At 34.7% G+C, this 14404-nt stretch overlaps 1 protein-coding gene across 4 annotated transcripts in view; it reads right to left on the bottom strand.

The window, feature by feature from the left end:
- The window catches only part of Usp9x (ubiquitin specific peptidase 9 X-linked), a 119474-nt gene that overhangs the window by 47587 nt on the left and 57483 nt on the right, over positions 1-14404 (bottom strand). For all 4 annotated transcript variants that reach the window (XM_029473258.1, XM_029473260.1, XM_029473259.1 and 1 more), the window contains 8 exons: positions 12861-12940; positions 10160-10272; positions 8717-8935; positions 6014-6129; positions 5285-5536; positions 5072-5210; positions 3112-3264; positions 2145-2249 (listed from right to left, as the gene is read on the bottom strand). In XM_029473258.1, the coding sequence (XP_029329118.1) occupies positions 2145-2249; positions 3112-3264; positions 5072-5210; positions 5285-5536; positions 6014-6129; positions 8717-8935; positions 10160-10272; positions 12861-12940 (1177 nt within the window). The remainder of the gene's footprint in view (positions 1-2144; positions 2250-3111; positions 3265-5071; positions 5211-5284; positions 5537-6013; positions 6130-8716; positions 8936-10159; positions 10273-12860; positions 12941-14404) is intronic.

Genomic DNA, 14404 nt, shown 5'->3' with positions numbered 1-14404 from the left:
AGATATAAGATACAATTTGCTAAACGCATGAAACTCAAGAAGAACGAAGACCAAAGTGTGGGCACTTTGCCCCTTTTTAGAACTGGGAACAAAACACCCATGGAAGGAGCTACAGAGACAAAGTTTGGAGCTGTGACGAAAGGATGGACCATCTAGAGACTGCCGTATCTAGGGATCCATTCCATAATCAGCTTCCAAACACTGACACCATTGCATACACTAGCAAGATTTTGCTGAAACGACCCAGATAGAGCTGTCTCTTGTGAGACTATGCCGGGGCCTAGCAAACACAGAAGTGGATGCTCACAGTCAGCTACTGGATGGATCACAAGGCCCCCAATGGAGGAGCTAGGGAAAGTACCCAAGGAGCTAAAGGGATCTGCAATCCTATAGATGGAACAACAATATGAACTAACCAGTACCCTCCCCCTTCCCTGGAGCTCGTGTCTCTAGTTGCATATGAATCAGAAGATGGCCTAGTCGGCCATCAGTGGAAAGAGAGGCCCATTGGTCGTGCAAACTTTATATGCTTCAGTACAAGGGAACGACAGGGCCAAGAAGTGGGAGTGGGTGGGTGGGGGGAGCGTGTGGAGGTCTTTTGGGATACCACTGGAAATGTAAATGAAATAAATAACCAATAAAAAAAAGAACATTAAAAAAAAAGCAATTGTACTGGCTGGTTTTGTGTGTCAACTTGACACAGGCTGGAGTTATCACAGAGAAAGGAGCCTCTGTTGAAGAAATGCCTCCATGAGATCCAACTGTAAGGCATTTTCTCAATTAGTGATCAAGCAGGTAAAGGCCCCTTGTGGGTGGGACCATCCCTGGGCTGGTAGTCTTGGGTTCTTTAAGAGAGCAGGCTGAGCAAGCCAGGGGAAGCAAGCCAGTAAAGAACATCCCTCCATAGCCTCTGCAACAGCTCCTGCTTCCTGACCTGCTTGATTTCCAGTCCTAACTCCCTTGGTGATGAACAGCAGCATGGAAGTGTAAGCTAAATAAACCCTTTCCTCCCCAACTTGCTTCTTGGTCATGATGTTTGTGCAGGAATAGAAACCCTGACTAAGACATGTGGCATATACTAAGACAAATCGGTCTTATGTGGTGAATAGAATCTCAAGAGCCATCTGGGACTATTTCTGAAGTTTATGTTAATTTAATCAAGATACAGAAAATACTACATAGTTTCAGCCCTTTTTCAGTATTCTGCCAATGAAATTCGTCCATGCTGCTTCCAGTTTGCTTATTCCCATTCCCATGAAGTATTCCATTATATGAACATCCATTATCTATCCTCTCTATAGAGAGATTTGTAGCTATTACAAACCACTTCAGTTCACCTGTTTTTGGACATGCAAGCTGGTGCATATATGCAAGAATCTTTTGGTGTTTGGGATTGATTGAGAGCCTTGTTATGCTAAGCAAGCATTCTACTGCTGAGCTATACTGATATTCCCAGAATATTGTGTTTAATCAGGGACACGACATAACCTCCAGAATGTTATGGCAACTTATGTTCCCAGTCCGAATCACTATTTTCAGGAGTAGTACTTGATGACTAATGATGTAAGGCCCTCCCTTTCTAAGCACTCTTATAATGCCATGTTGTTAATTCACAAATTCACTAACCAATTAACCGTGCACTGAATGTCAGTAACTGATGAGACTGTTAGCACTATATAAAAGAACATGACAGAATCAATGTGAGTATGACTGTATGGTCTGGCACTGCCTTGTAAACTGCTACTTTTCTATTAAGTTATGCTTTACCTGAGAATATATCCTCAGAATACCATTGTATTGATATTTCTTTTATTGCCACCTCTTAGGTTTCTCACAATCTTCCTTTCCTACTTTTCTATACTTCAACCTACTTCCAAAAGAGACTGGGAAAAGATATTCAAAACAATAACCTAAATTTTGACCAAGAGTCTTTATTAGGGATATTAGCACTATCATGAAAATGAAAATCAAGTTTGTAGAAAGAAAACACTGGCAAAGTCTTTAAAACTAGATAAAGTCCTTTCATATCAGAAATTGTCTTATGAGTTTTTTAAGTATTTGTGGGTTAAGAATAATTTGTAGTTCTAATGAATCAATTCTATCTAAATATAAAATGGTAATAACAATGCTGTGTTAATAATTACCTTAAAGCAATCAAAAAGATGATCAAGTTGTTCAGGAGAAAAATCCCATGCCAATTTGGCCAGTAGATCATGTACATTCTTTACAATGGCTTCATGTTTCCCTGCCTATTGATAAAAACAAAGGTCACATAGACACTAAACTGTGAACAATAGAAACATCATCTATACTGACTGCTAATGACCATCAGGAAATTATCACCATTTAATCACTACATAATTAAAAAGATTTAATCTCTATGTAAAATTCTTAACTATTGCTTCTTGCTAAAATCTGACAATTTCATTTCTGCATATGCATAGTTAACATGTACTTTAGGAAATATTAAATTTTTAATTAGTTTATTGAATATACTAATACTTTAATTGTTATTACTTTTTTCCCCAAACTGGAACTAAATACTCAAAAGCAAAGCTATTTTCTATATTGCTATAAAATAAACAAAAACAACAACAAGAAACAAAAACAAAAAAACCAAAGCTTTGTAAATTAGAATTCAACACTGTTTACGTAGTTTCTGGCTTTTAAAACCTTTTCAGAAAGTTTGCTAATCCTTTTGAAAAGTTTTAAGTGTTTTGGAATTGAGTGATTTAAGTAAACTTGAAGGGTTGCTAAGTCTATTAAGAGGTCAATGATAGATGTATATTTATTTTCCCAACAGATATTACTTTATTTTTTGGTACTAAGGCAAATACAGTGTACCACTGAGCTGTTTGTATCCTTGATTTCTCGGTCAGAACCTTGAGCTTTGAAGCCTAAGTTACCTTCCAATGCATGATTCTCCTACTTGTACACTTTCATCTGCTGAGATTGCAGATATACACAACCACACCCAGTTTCCCTTATTTTATTTTTTGCCTCTTTAACTTTTGCCAAATATGAACTGTTGAGTAGTCAAACATTATTGACAATTTCAGGAAGTTTCTAGAAGAATTTCCAGAAGCATTTAAGAGGTTTCAAGAGCCTTACCTGTGCTGCCCAGATATTATCAAGATCTTGCAAGGTCAGAGCTTTTTCTTTTATGACAAAACGAAGAATCTTTTCTAGTTTCTCTACATACTGTGGCTGATGAAGGCTATCTCGTAAAACTATGGATAAAATATTGTTCTGCTGTATCCATTCCTAAAGGTAATTTAAAAACCAGGTTTCAAAACAAAATAAAACACGAAGACCTTTTTAAAGTACTAAAATATAAAGAATACATAGAAATCCAAAAGCATATGTACAAGATAATATGCAAGAATGCATTGTATTCATAAAAATTACTTTAAAATTTTATAGTAAGCTCTTTTCTCCTGAAACGGCATTTTGCTATGTAGCATAGGCTAGTCTTAAGTTTGTGATCTTCAAAATGCCTCCATATCCATCCCAAGTGCTAGAATTAAAGCTGGGAACTATCATATCTGACAAAGTAATTTATTGGGGAATAAATATCTCCATAAATTATAAACACTGAAATCATCAAAAAGATATTGTACATTCCAGCATTTAACTCATAAAAATATTATTTAAATGCAACAATCACTTAAGGTTTAAGAAGAATGGGCAGAGGGCCATTTTTGGTATTTGGTTCCTTAAACTAATTCTGCCCCACAATGGTTTTCTTTAACCTATTAAAAGATACTTTTTAAAAGACTTTGATTTATTAATTGACTGCCATGTACTGGATGCTATTGTTGCTTGCATCTTTGAAATCTAAGTAAGAGATACATTTTCTTAGCACAGTAAACACGTTTGCAGAGACTGGCACTAGAATTTGAATAAAAGTCTTATACTTCCATTGTTTGTTTCTGTAATACTGTGCTAGACTAAGTCATCTTGACTATCATTTATCTAACTTCAAGAGCAATAAAGTAGGACTCATGAATTTTTTTTAAAAAGATTATCCAGTATTCAACTTTCTTAGAATAAAGGTAGGTGGGCCCAAAATGTGCTATAAATATGAATCTTTTTAGCTAATTGAAGTTTAAAACTTCCCAACTTGTTAAAGAAACTTTTCTAAAATATAACAAATATATAGCAACGTCAAACTATCATAACATTTTTTATACATTTAATGATATTTTCTATTTGCTTTAGGATGGGTCACACAGCTAAGGGACCAGCATTCTCAATGAAGACAGACACATGACGTACACAAAACTAGACATCTACCACCTGACCTCCTAACCCAGGGACTGGTTTAAATATCCTGTATATTTTTCTTTTTGCGGTCAACTAAACCAAAGGCCTCACTCAATGAGCTAGCTATACTTGTAATTGCTTCATATTTTCTTTTAAAATCACATTCTAATCATTTCCCCTACTAACAGAAGAGATTCTTGGAAGTAAAGATATTGGTTTGCTACAGATGGCTCGTGATTGCCACATATGTACTCAAATATCATCAGTTTCATAATTAGTAACTTATTAGAGCAGTCATACATAAAATATATACAGGAAATAAACAATTTTCTAAGTATTTAATGCCAAAATGATACAAAATTACACACTTTAAAAACAAATTCTCAAAATCAAGATAAAAAGTAGCTCTTATTCTAATATATATTTTGAGACAGGGGCTCAATATGTAACCCTGGCTGGCCTTAAACATGTAGCCAATATCCCTGCTTTTGCATTGCTAAGATTCCAGTTGTGCCCTACATACCCTCTTGTGTATTTTGTACTTTTAAGCCATCAACTGGAATTGGTCATATGTACATGCCCCTTCTTCAATATGTTTCAAATACTATCAAACTTGTAATAATTACATTCAACAATAAATTTACCAAAGATATACCCAGCGACCAAATAAATATGCTACTTTAAAATTTCAAGATTAACAAAGCTGTAAATTAACCAAAACATCCAAATTTCAACTTTAATTTAGAATGCTAGCATTACTAATTTTACTGACAGCCATTCTAGACATAAGTGTTTGTTTACTCACAGCCATCCTCTCTGCTGTAAGCCACTCTTCATCCTCAGAACTGCCATGCCGATGGGTATAGTATGACACACTAGAAATCACCTTATTAACCTCATTCAGTGCATTCATCTTTCCATTGAAGGAAGAAATTTGCAACAATCTGTAAGAGAAATTCAGTTGTAAATTGATTCTAAAAATTCATGTAAGTAATTATTTCCAAGATGAGTAACTTACCTAAGTATCATTTTTAACCTAAATATTTCTAAGTTTTTTACAGTTTCTTCTTGTCCAGGAACCCGTGAAGCTAAATTCTTCAATGATTTAATAATCATTGAAAGAGCATCATTTTTGGCTTCATTCTTTGCTTCTTTCTTCAGCTCTTCATCAGTTAAGTTTTCTAAAAACTGTGGAACCATTTCTATTATTGGAAGAAAGTACTTTTTCACCGTGTGAAGAGTAAGAAACTCATAGCACTGTCCAAATGGTCTGAAATAAGAAAAGAAAACCCCTGTAAATACTTGACTTCTTAACATCAACTTAGTAAATTCTCATAGTACATGTATTTTTTTTTCCAAGACAGGGTTTCTCTGTGTAGCCCTGGCTGTCCTGGAATTCACTTTGTAGACCAGGCTGGCCTCGAACTCAGAAATCCACCTGCCTCTGCCTCCCGAGTGACATTTATAATTTTTAAAAGATATTCTGTGTCTATGTATTTACATTTGGATTAGGTATAGGCAGATAGATGCCCTCAGAAGCCAGAGATGCTGGATTCTCCTAGAGCTGGTGTTAAAGACAGTTTTGAGCTACCTGCCATAGGTACAGGGAATAAAACTCAAGTCATCTGAAAGAACAGCCACTTAAGCACTGAGCCATCTCTCCAGGTCCAATTACTCCATTTCTGAATTGACCCAAAATAAAAACAGAAATAACATATTTAACATGTGACTTTAAAATGTTACATACTTAATAAGGGCTGCAATTATCTGAACGTTTAATGCTGATCCATTAATAAAACGATCGTGCAGTATCTGGAATCCATTTAAAGTGCCAAATTTGTTGAGGAGATCCACTAGCCAACCCTGCAATACAATTAACAAGTTTACTTTCTTGGCATTTAGGATAAACAAAGTACTATTTTGACTGATATATTAAAGCCAATTAATGTTAAGTCATTCTTGAAAAGGCTTCAAAACAATCAGAGTAAGCAATAAATAGTAAGCATGAATTAAAGGAACAAACATACTGCTCATATCAGTATTACTTGTTAGACTATGTTTGTCTCAGCTATCTAACTTTTAGAGTATATGGCTTTCCTAAATACCTAAAAACACTTATATGAAAAACAATTTAAAAAGTTAAAAAGACCTTAAGTAATAGATCAAAGAAAATCTTTGAAGTGTAACAACTTCTGAGACAATTTCTTATTGTAGTTTATAAGTATTTAAATTTTCCACATAAATAATCTTGAAGCCTAAAAGTGAATTGTCATACTAACTCGTATGTTGCAGGAATTAAACATCTGTCTACCATGAGCAAAGGCATAGGTTTGATAAACTACTTGCATTGCAGGACAAACAAAAAGAAAAAAAATAAAACAAATTATAATGTGGACTATGTGGTAGTACTAACCAGACTGGATGCTATGAATACATTTAGTTCCCATTTTATCATTTTTTAAATCAACTTTGCAATTGAAAAAACTTAAAATTAATTAAAAGAATTAAATATATCTGAAAGTTATAGTATTAAGACAACCCTTTTTATACCTTGCCACCTATAAAAGCCCATGTTTTAAAAGACAGTGAGGGGAAAGACAATTTTTTTTATTATGCTCTAAGCAAAAATAATACCTATAGCTATTTTTAAAAGGGTGGCTGATGAATAAAAGGTTTTAATGTTAATATTTATTTTGTTTTGGCTTGAGACAGGGTTTCACTGTATAGCCTTGGCTGTCTTAGATCTTGCTCTGTAGACCAGGAAGCCTCAAACCTCACAGAGATCCACAACCTGGCTGTGCCTCACCATGCCCAGCATATTTTTTTTAAACACCAAATACAAAAATATGTAATCATAGGAATATAAGTTCTAAGTTCTCTAAGAAATCTACACTACAAAATTTAGTATGCTTACTATTTTCCTACATTTTACTTTGCTCTTAGAAGGCCATTGCTAAGTCATTAAACTCTCTCTCTCTCTCTTTTTATGTGTGAGTGTCTGCATGCATTTGCATCATTTGCATGCCTGGTGCCCAGAGACTGTAAGAGAGCTTTGGATCCCCTAGGACTGAAATTAAGGACGATTGTGAGCTAACATATGGGTGTTGTCAACTGAATCCACTTCTTCTAAAAGAGCAGCAAGTGCTCTTAAACCACTGAGCCATCTCTTTTGCCCTAAGCCCAAAGCTTACAGATCTCTTTTGGGATTACTTGTATTTAAAAAAGAAAAGGAAAAAAAAAGGACATGTTTTATGTAATATATTTTTAAAATTTTCTTCACTAAGATGCTGAGCATGGTAGCATATGCATCTATCTATTCTAGCACTTGGAAGGCAGAGCCAGGCGAATCTCTGCAAGTTTAGGGCCAGTTTAGACTATGAGTTCCAGGATAGCCAAGACTACACAGAGAAACCTTGTCTTGGTAACTAGAGTAAGACTAGTTATAGTTTATGTTGGAATAGGTGTGACCTGGTTGGAATGGGTGTGTAACTGTGGGTGTGGGTATAAGATCCTCACCCTAGTTGCCTGGAAGTCAGTCTTCCACTAGCAGCCTTTGGATGAAGACATAGAACTCTCAGCTCCTCCTGCGCCATGCCTGCCTGGATATTGCCATGCTCCCACCTTGATGNTAATGGACTGAACCTCTGAACCTGTAAGCCAGCCCCAATTAAATGTTATCCTTTATAAGACTTGCCTTGGTCATGGTGTCTGTTCACAGCAGTAAAACTCTAACTAAAACAGCATGTATCTGTTGTTTTTTTTTAAATTTAATTTAAATTTTTTGGGGGGGGGGTTCGAAACAGGGTTTTTCCGTATAGCCCTGGCTGTCCTGGAATGCACTCTGTAGACCAGGCTGGCCTCGAACTCAGAAATCCACCTGCCTCTGCCTCCCAAGTGCTGGGATTAAGGCGTGCACCACCACTGCCCAGCGCATGTATCTATTTTGAAGTTTAAAAAAACTTAGAATATATAAAATCATCATGGCCTTATTGATTCACACCTGAGGTTTTTAATGAGTCATAATGTCCTTCTCAATTATTATTACTATTATTGAAATGTTATATTAATCGAACTATGACTATCTTCAGATTGACTAAAAGATAACAGGAATTAAGTATAGTTAATTAACATGGAGAAAAATGTTAAGAAGCCATAAGCACTGAACTAAAATGCTATGACTATGCAAAAAGGCTCCTAGTGCTATATTATATATAATACTCAAAAAATACTTGGTTGTCAGATGTCAATTATTACTACACAGAAAAACTAAATAGTAGTACAAACAATAAAATATAGCTGTGGTATAAAATAAAGAATTCAAACTATAATGCAGAACGTCTTTTTGAGTATAATTAAACCAGTGTTAAGCCATGTTACTAGGAGACTAATATTAAAGTTCTGTGGTAGAACAAACTATCATAATATTTAAATTTGAAAATAATTGACATACTTTTGGTGATCGAGGGTCTGGAGAACGAGCAAAGAGTTCATCTTCAGGCAACTGAACACTTGAGGACACTGACTCACAGGGACGTGTACCATTGTAGATATGGAATTTGCAATGAGGATTTAAGGCCATGGCAAGAAGTTCCAGAAGTGGAAACCAGTCTTGGGCTAACTTAGCCACACATAGCTCCACCAGGCGATGAGTATTGTTAATAATACATCTCTATTATATATGAGAGAAAGGTGATTAAGAATACGAAAACATTGCAATTTCAAGCAGATATAACCCTAATTACTGTTAATATTAAATGAGCTCCTTATTTTTATACTGATAGATAATAGTTGATTTACTAGTACTAGGACCAAATTAATTTGCTTTCAAAAAGCTACTTGCTTAAAAATGAAGTAGGTTCTAAGAGTTGTCAAATTCTGCTGTTATCTTCAGACAAGATACAAATTCCCATTTTTCTAAAATTGAAATAATGTATCAGTTACCCCAGATAGAAGACTACATTGCCAAGCTCTAAATCTAAGAAATTATGTTAAACCAGATTGTGGAACTTTTACCCCATAGTTGCAATTGAAAAACCCATTCAGACCACAAAACGTCACCTGTTTCTGGCTATTTGCATACATAGAAACAGGTTTGTATCATTACAGCATATTAGTCCAAAACCAACTTCTTTTCACTATTGAAGTAAACTCTGATTTCATCCTACAAATAACTATTACTGATTGTTTTTGTCTCTTTGAAATTAGGGACCTGAAATCACTTTAAGTAGTCTTTACTTTAAAAGGACCAACTGTAAACTGAATCAAGGCTATAGAACTCTCTCTATAGAACAGTAGTAGCTCATGATTCAAACACTTAGGAGTTCTAGGTGCCCAAATTAAAATAGACATGTGAGTTCATTTCTCATTACTTCTATAACACTGACCTTTCTGGTGCCCCCAAATCTGTGTTTTATTTTCTCCTTCTTGGGCATTTTGCCTTTAATACATAAAATAGCAGCATATTTTATAATCGATAGTACCAGGTTTTCAATAAAATGTGGTGACCTGCCTAAGGTCACAAGGCACTGAAGAACCAGGGAGAACCAGTTTCTTTTTTAGCCCTGGCTGCCCTGGAATTCACTTTGTAGACCAGGCTGGCCTCGAACTCAGAAATCCACCTGCCTCTGCCTCCCAAGTGCTGGGATTAAAGGTGTGCACCATCACTGCCCAGCCTAAATCATGTATTTTTAACTCTAAAATCTCATGTTAATTTTAAGTGTCCATGCTGCCTCCAAAGAGATGAATTAATATGAAATTACTTTAAAAGTTATAATTTTATACTCATACACACACACACACACACACACACACACACACACACACACACACTTGTTCTTCCCATCCAAAGGATCACTATATAATCTGCTTTTTAAAAGTCAAATGGAAAACTCACATGAATTTCAAACTTCCAGCCACTCACTGCTTCATCTGTAAGGATTTTTGTGAATGAGATAGTTAGCCCATCTCGGAAAAATCGCTGACATGCTTCACTTTTAACATCAAGGCCTAAGAAAGGGGAGAAAAAAAGAATTATGCTCAACTATATGATGAAAGCCATAAGTAATCAGAAACCAGAATGCATAACAAGCTAGCAGTTGCAGAGCACATCTGGGAAAAAAAATGCTCACAGTGAAATAACACTATTGTTATTTCAAAGTTTCTGTATCTCAGAAAAGAAATTTAACTCAGAATTACTGTTTAAAGAAAAATTTAAGTATGTGTGTATGTTATGACCTGAGTTTATACCATGCTGAATGCAGGTGCTTAGGAGATGGTATTACCAGTGGTTGTGGGCCACCAGTCATGGGTTCTAGGAACCAAACCTGGGTTTCTTCTCCAAGAGCAGCAAGCATCCATAAATGAACTGCATGGATATTTCTTCAGCCCTCCCACCCTAAATAAAATTTTAAAATAATTATGAAAAAGTACATTTAATGTGATAATATTAACAGTAAGTCAGGACTGGGGATATAGCTCATTGCGAAGGCAGCTAAACATGTACAAGATCTTAGGTATAATCATCAATGAAGTAAAAATGAATAAAAAATTAACTGAAAATACTACAAATTATGACACTGTATCTTAAACCCAAAATGATGGTCAGTAACATGTGACAGAGACTCTAAGTATTTTATACCATTTTGTTCTGAAAATAAGCCTTAAATTTTACATTTCATAATTATTTTTTGAAATATTAGTTTGCAAACTATGTGCTTAGCAGACATTCATATTCTTACTATTCTCCAAATGACCAAGTAAGTACGATGAATCATTTTGTCTTCTTTTATTTTACTATCTACACAAATCTTTCTTCTTCCAAGCCAAGAACCTATTTTATCTTTTTTTAAAGATGCATTATTTATGTGTGTTCATGCATGCATATATAGAAAGATGGGTGCTAAGGAGTTCATATGGAAGTCAAAGGACAACTGTGAAGTCAGTTTATTCCTTCCACCTGTAAGTGGATTCCTGGGGTAGAATTCAGATCATCGGGATATCTTACCAACCCTACACTTTTTTATATCCTTGTTTCATCTCATCTGATTTTAAGAAAGACGACAGAACAACCTGCCATCAAATACAAAGAATGTCTTTAACATCTCAATTTGTACAAAAAATATTTTATTGTAATCATACAATATGGGTGATATTTAAATTGAGCTTTATCTAAAATAAACTGGTGCCAAAAATAATTATGAGCAAGATATACAAGCCACTGAAGGTCAATGTAATTAATACATTTCAATGTCACTAAAATACCAGGTTTTTATTACACAGTTAATGTTTAGACTATAACTAGCAATGTTCATTTAAATAGTGGAAAACAACAATCATCTGAATAACTTATTTTATAGCTTTTCAAGACTGATAGACAAAGAAGGAATAACTAATGTGAGTAAAAGTCCCCTTTCCAGGAAATGCCAGGAACCCAAGCAAGGTACTATAAAGACAATTTTTAAAGCAATTTATATTAGTTATTGTCAAAATTAATATCTTGCTGGGCAGTGGTGGCACACGCCTTTAATCCCAGCACTTGAGAGGCAGAGGCAGGCAGATTTCTGAGTTCGAGGCCAGCCTGGTCTACAGAGTGAGTTCCAGGACAGCCAGGGCTACATAGAAAAACCCTGTCTCAAAAAAAAAAAAAAAAAAAAAAAAAAAAAAAAAACCCAAAACAATTCCAGTGCCTTAAAAACTGAGCACCATGGATAACCATAGTCCTCTACTAAGAGAATTCTACAGCACCAGAAATAGATGAGAATAATCTAATAAAATTGCTCAATTTCAACATTAACCTTACTTCTGGACAACTGAGTATCAGATTCCTTTTATTGCGTTTTTATTATTTCTTTTAAACACAGAACCACTTTTACAAGTCTTTTTTTCTTTTAGAGAAAAAAAAAATCACATATTTTATATTTTTTAAATGCTAATTTTATTTTTTTAAAAAAACCCACATTACTGGACTAGCCATATGGCTCAGCCTATAAAAACAGTTTGCTCCCATGGACCTACAGGGTGGATGAAAAAGAATCAACTGTTGCAAGTTCTTGATTGTGTATGTATCCCAACCCCCAACCACAATGAATATATAAACTGAAAAAAAAAATCAACAAAATAGTCATCTTCATTCAAAGAATGAAGAGTCATGCACCTTTGCTTCAGTTAAGCTTAAGTAATTTATAGGTTTACATGTGACTCGTCTCAAGATCAGAAATCCCTTAGGATATTCACCATCCCCTTCCCACTTCTGCAAGCTACTTAAACCTGACTGATATTTGTACTATATATCACATACAGAGTATTTAATTGTAAAACCTTTTGTGTGTATTATGGAATTCCCATAAGAGTAATGTTTTAAATCATTGAGTGATTGCAAATCTAAACAATGGACTCTTTAGAAATATGAATTCATATACATTTTATGTCTAGCACTCCCGAGCTCACATTCTTTTAAAAAGGACAATCCTCTATTTGTAAGCTTACTATATACTTATTTAAAACACTGTGTTTTAACAGGAAAATGAAGTTTTCAAGAATAAAGTGAAAATATATCTAGTTGCACGCATTTAGAAAAGCATGATACCGAGACATACCTTTCTTACTAAGATCAATAGCAGCTTCTAAAAGCACTTCTAATTCCCCTTTCGGCAAAACTGGAACAACCCATCGAGGCCTAGGAGTTAATAAAATAAAGAGACTTAATGGTTATGCACTAAATAAAAGAGGTACTATAGTTAGTTACTAGTTACAATTATTTTTTTCACTATGAAAATATTAACTAAAATAGCATTACATAGGAAAACATTGGTACTGGCTAAAGTTTTTACAATTATCATCTGTTGTCTCTACAAGCAGACTTTTAAAAAATAATATAAACTCCTATAATAAAATATCACAGAAGCCTATTAGGAAAACTTCACAGGAAAGAGTTTTCAGGATTCAGATTAAAGAGGCCTTGAACTTCCTCACAAAGAAAAAAACCTTCAGGAGGCGGACTGATTTATGCTTGATAATCTATCCACTTTTTCTAATAACATATTAGAAACAAATAACTACCCAGTATTTATTTTTAAACATCCTTTGTCTTTTTTTTCCATCAAGAACTGTTTTCACGCAGCCTAGTATCTAATTGCATATTTTACCAACCATCAGACAAAACTGAAATATAACAATGCAACTTTGTTATGTCATCTGAGAACAATCAAGGATCATTTTAAATACATACTTTCAATAGTTCATTGCATGTGATTACTATATACAGGCTGCTAGTAGCAGCATAAATGTTCCTTTGAAAATGAGTCAAATGGAAGAATATTTCCTGCAAGTTAAAACAAGTTGCAAAATTATAGTAAGATTTTGTATGTGTAGAAAAAGCAATACATACATGATAGAAAACAGAAATATAATATGAAAAATGTACTCCTGATTATTAAAAAAAAACTTTTGGAATATGTGAAAAGGGTAATAAAGCTACGGGTTAGAGAAATTAATCTATTTTATTTATTATACAACATAGTTCTATACTTAGTAATGCACCCTTATTACTAAGAAAATCAGATATTTGTTTGTTTGCATGTTTTTTGTTTTGGGTTTTTTTGTTTTGTTTTGTTTTTCAAGACAGGGTTTCTCTGTGTAGCCCTGGCTATCCAGGAACTCACTTTGTAGACCAGGCTGGCCTCAGAAATCCGCCTGCCTCTGCCTCCCGGGTGCTGGGATTAAAGGCGTGCGCCACCACCGCCAGGCTGTTTGCATGTTTTTTTTTTTCTAGACCAAGTCTCACTATATGGTTCTAGCTGTCCTAGAATTCACTATGTAAACCAGACTAGCCTTGAACTCAGAAATCTGCCTACCTCTACCCTCTAAGGGTTGAGATTAACAGTGTAGGACCCTACAACCAACTCAGTTTTATTTTAATGAAAGGATTTTTATTTCCTTGGGCATGTATTTAATAGTTTTGACTTTAAATAAAAATACACCAAAAAGTTTAGCAAAGTACCTGTAAGAAATTGTATTTTCGGGCTGGTGAGATGGCTCAGTGGGTAAGAGCACCCGACTGCTCTTATGAAGGTCCAGAGTTCAAATCCCAGCAACCACATGGTGGCTCACAACCATCCATAACGAGATCTGGCGCCCTCTT

This window comes from Mus caroli, chromosome X (assembly GCF_900094665.2).
Source record: "Mus caroli chromosome X, CAROLI_EIJ_v1.1, whole genome shotgun sequence".
NCBI lineage: Eukaryota > Metazoa > Chordata > Mammalia > Rodentia > Muridae > Mus > Mus caroli.
Note: the sequence above shows the minus strand (reverse complement) of the source record. Positions and strands in the feature narration are given on the sequence as shown.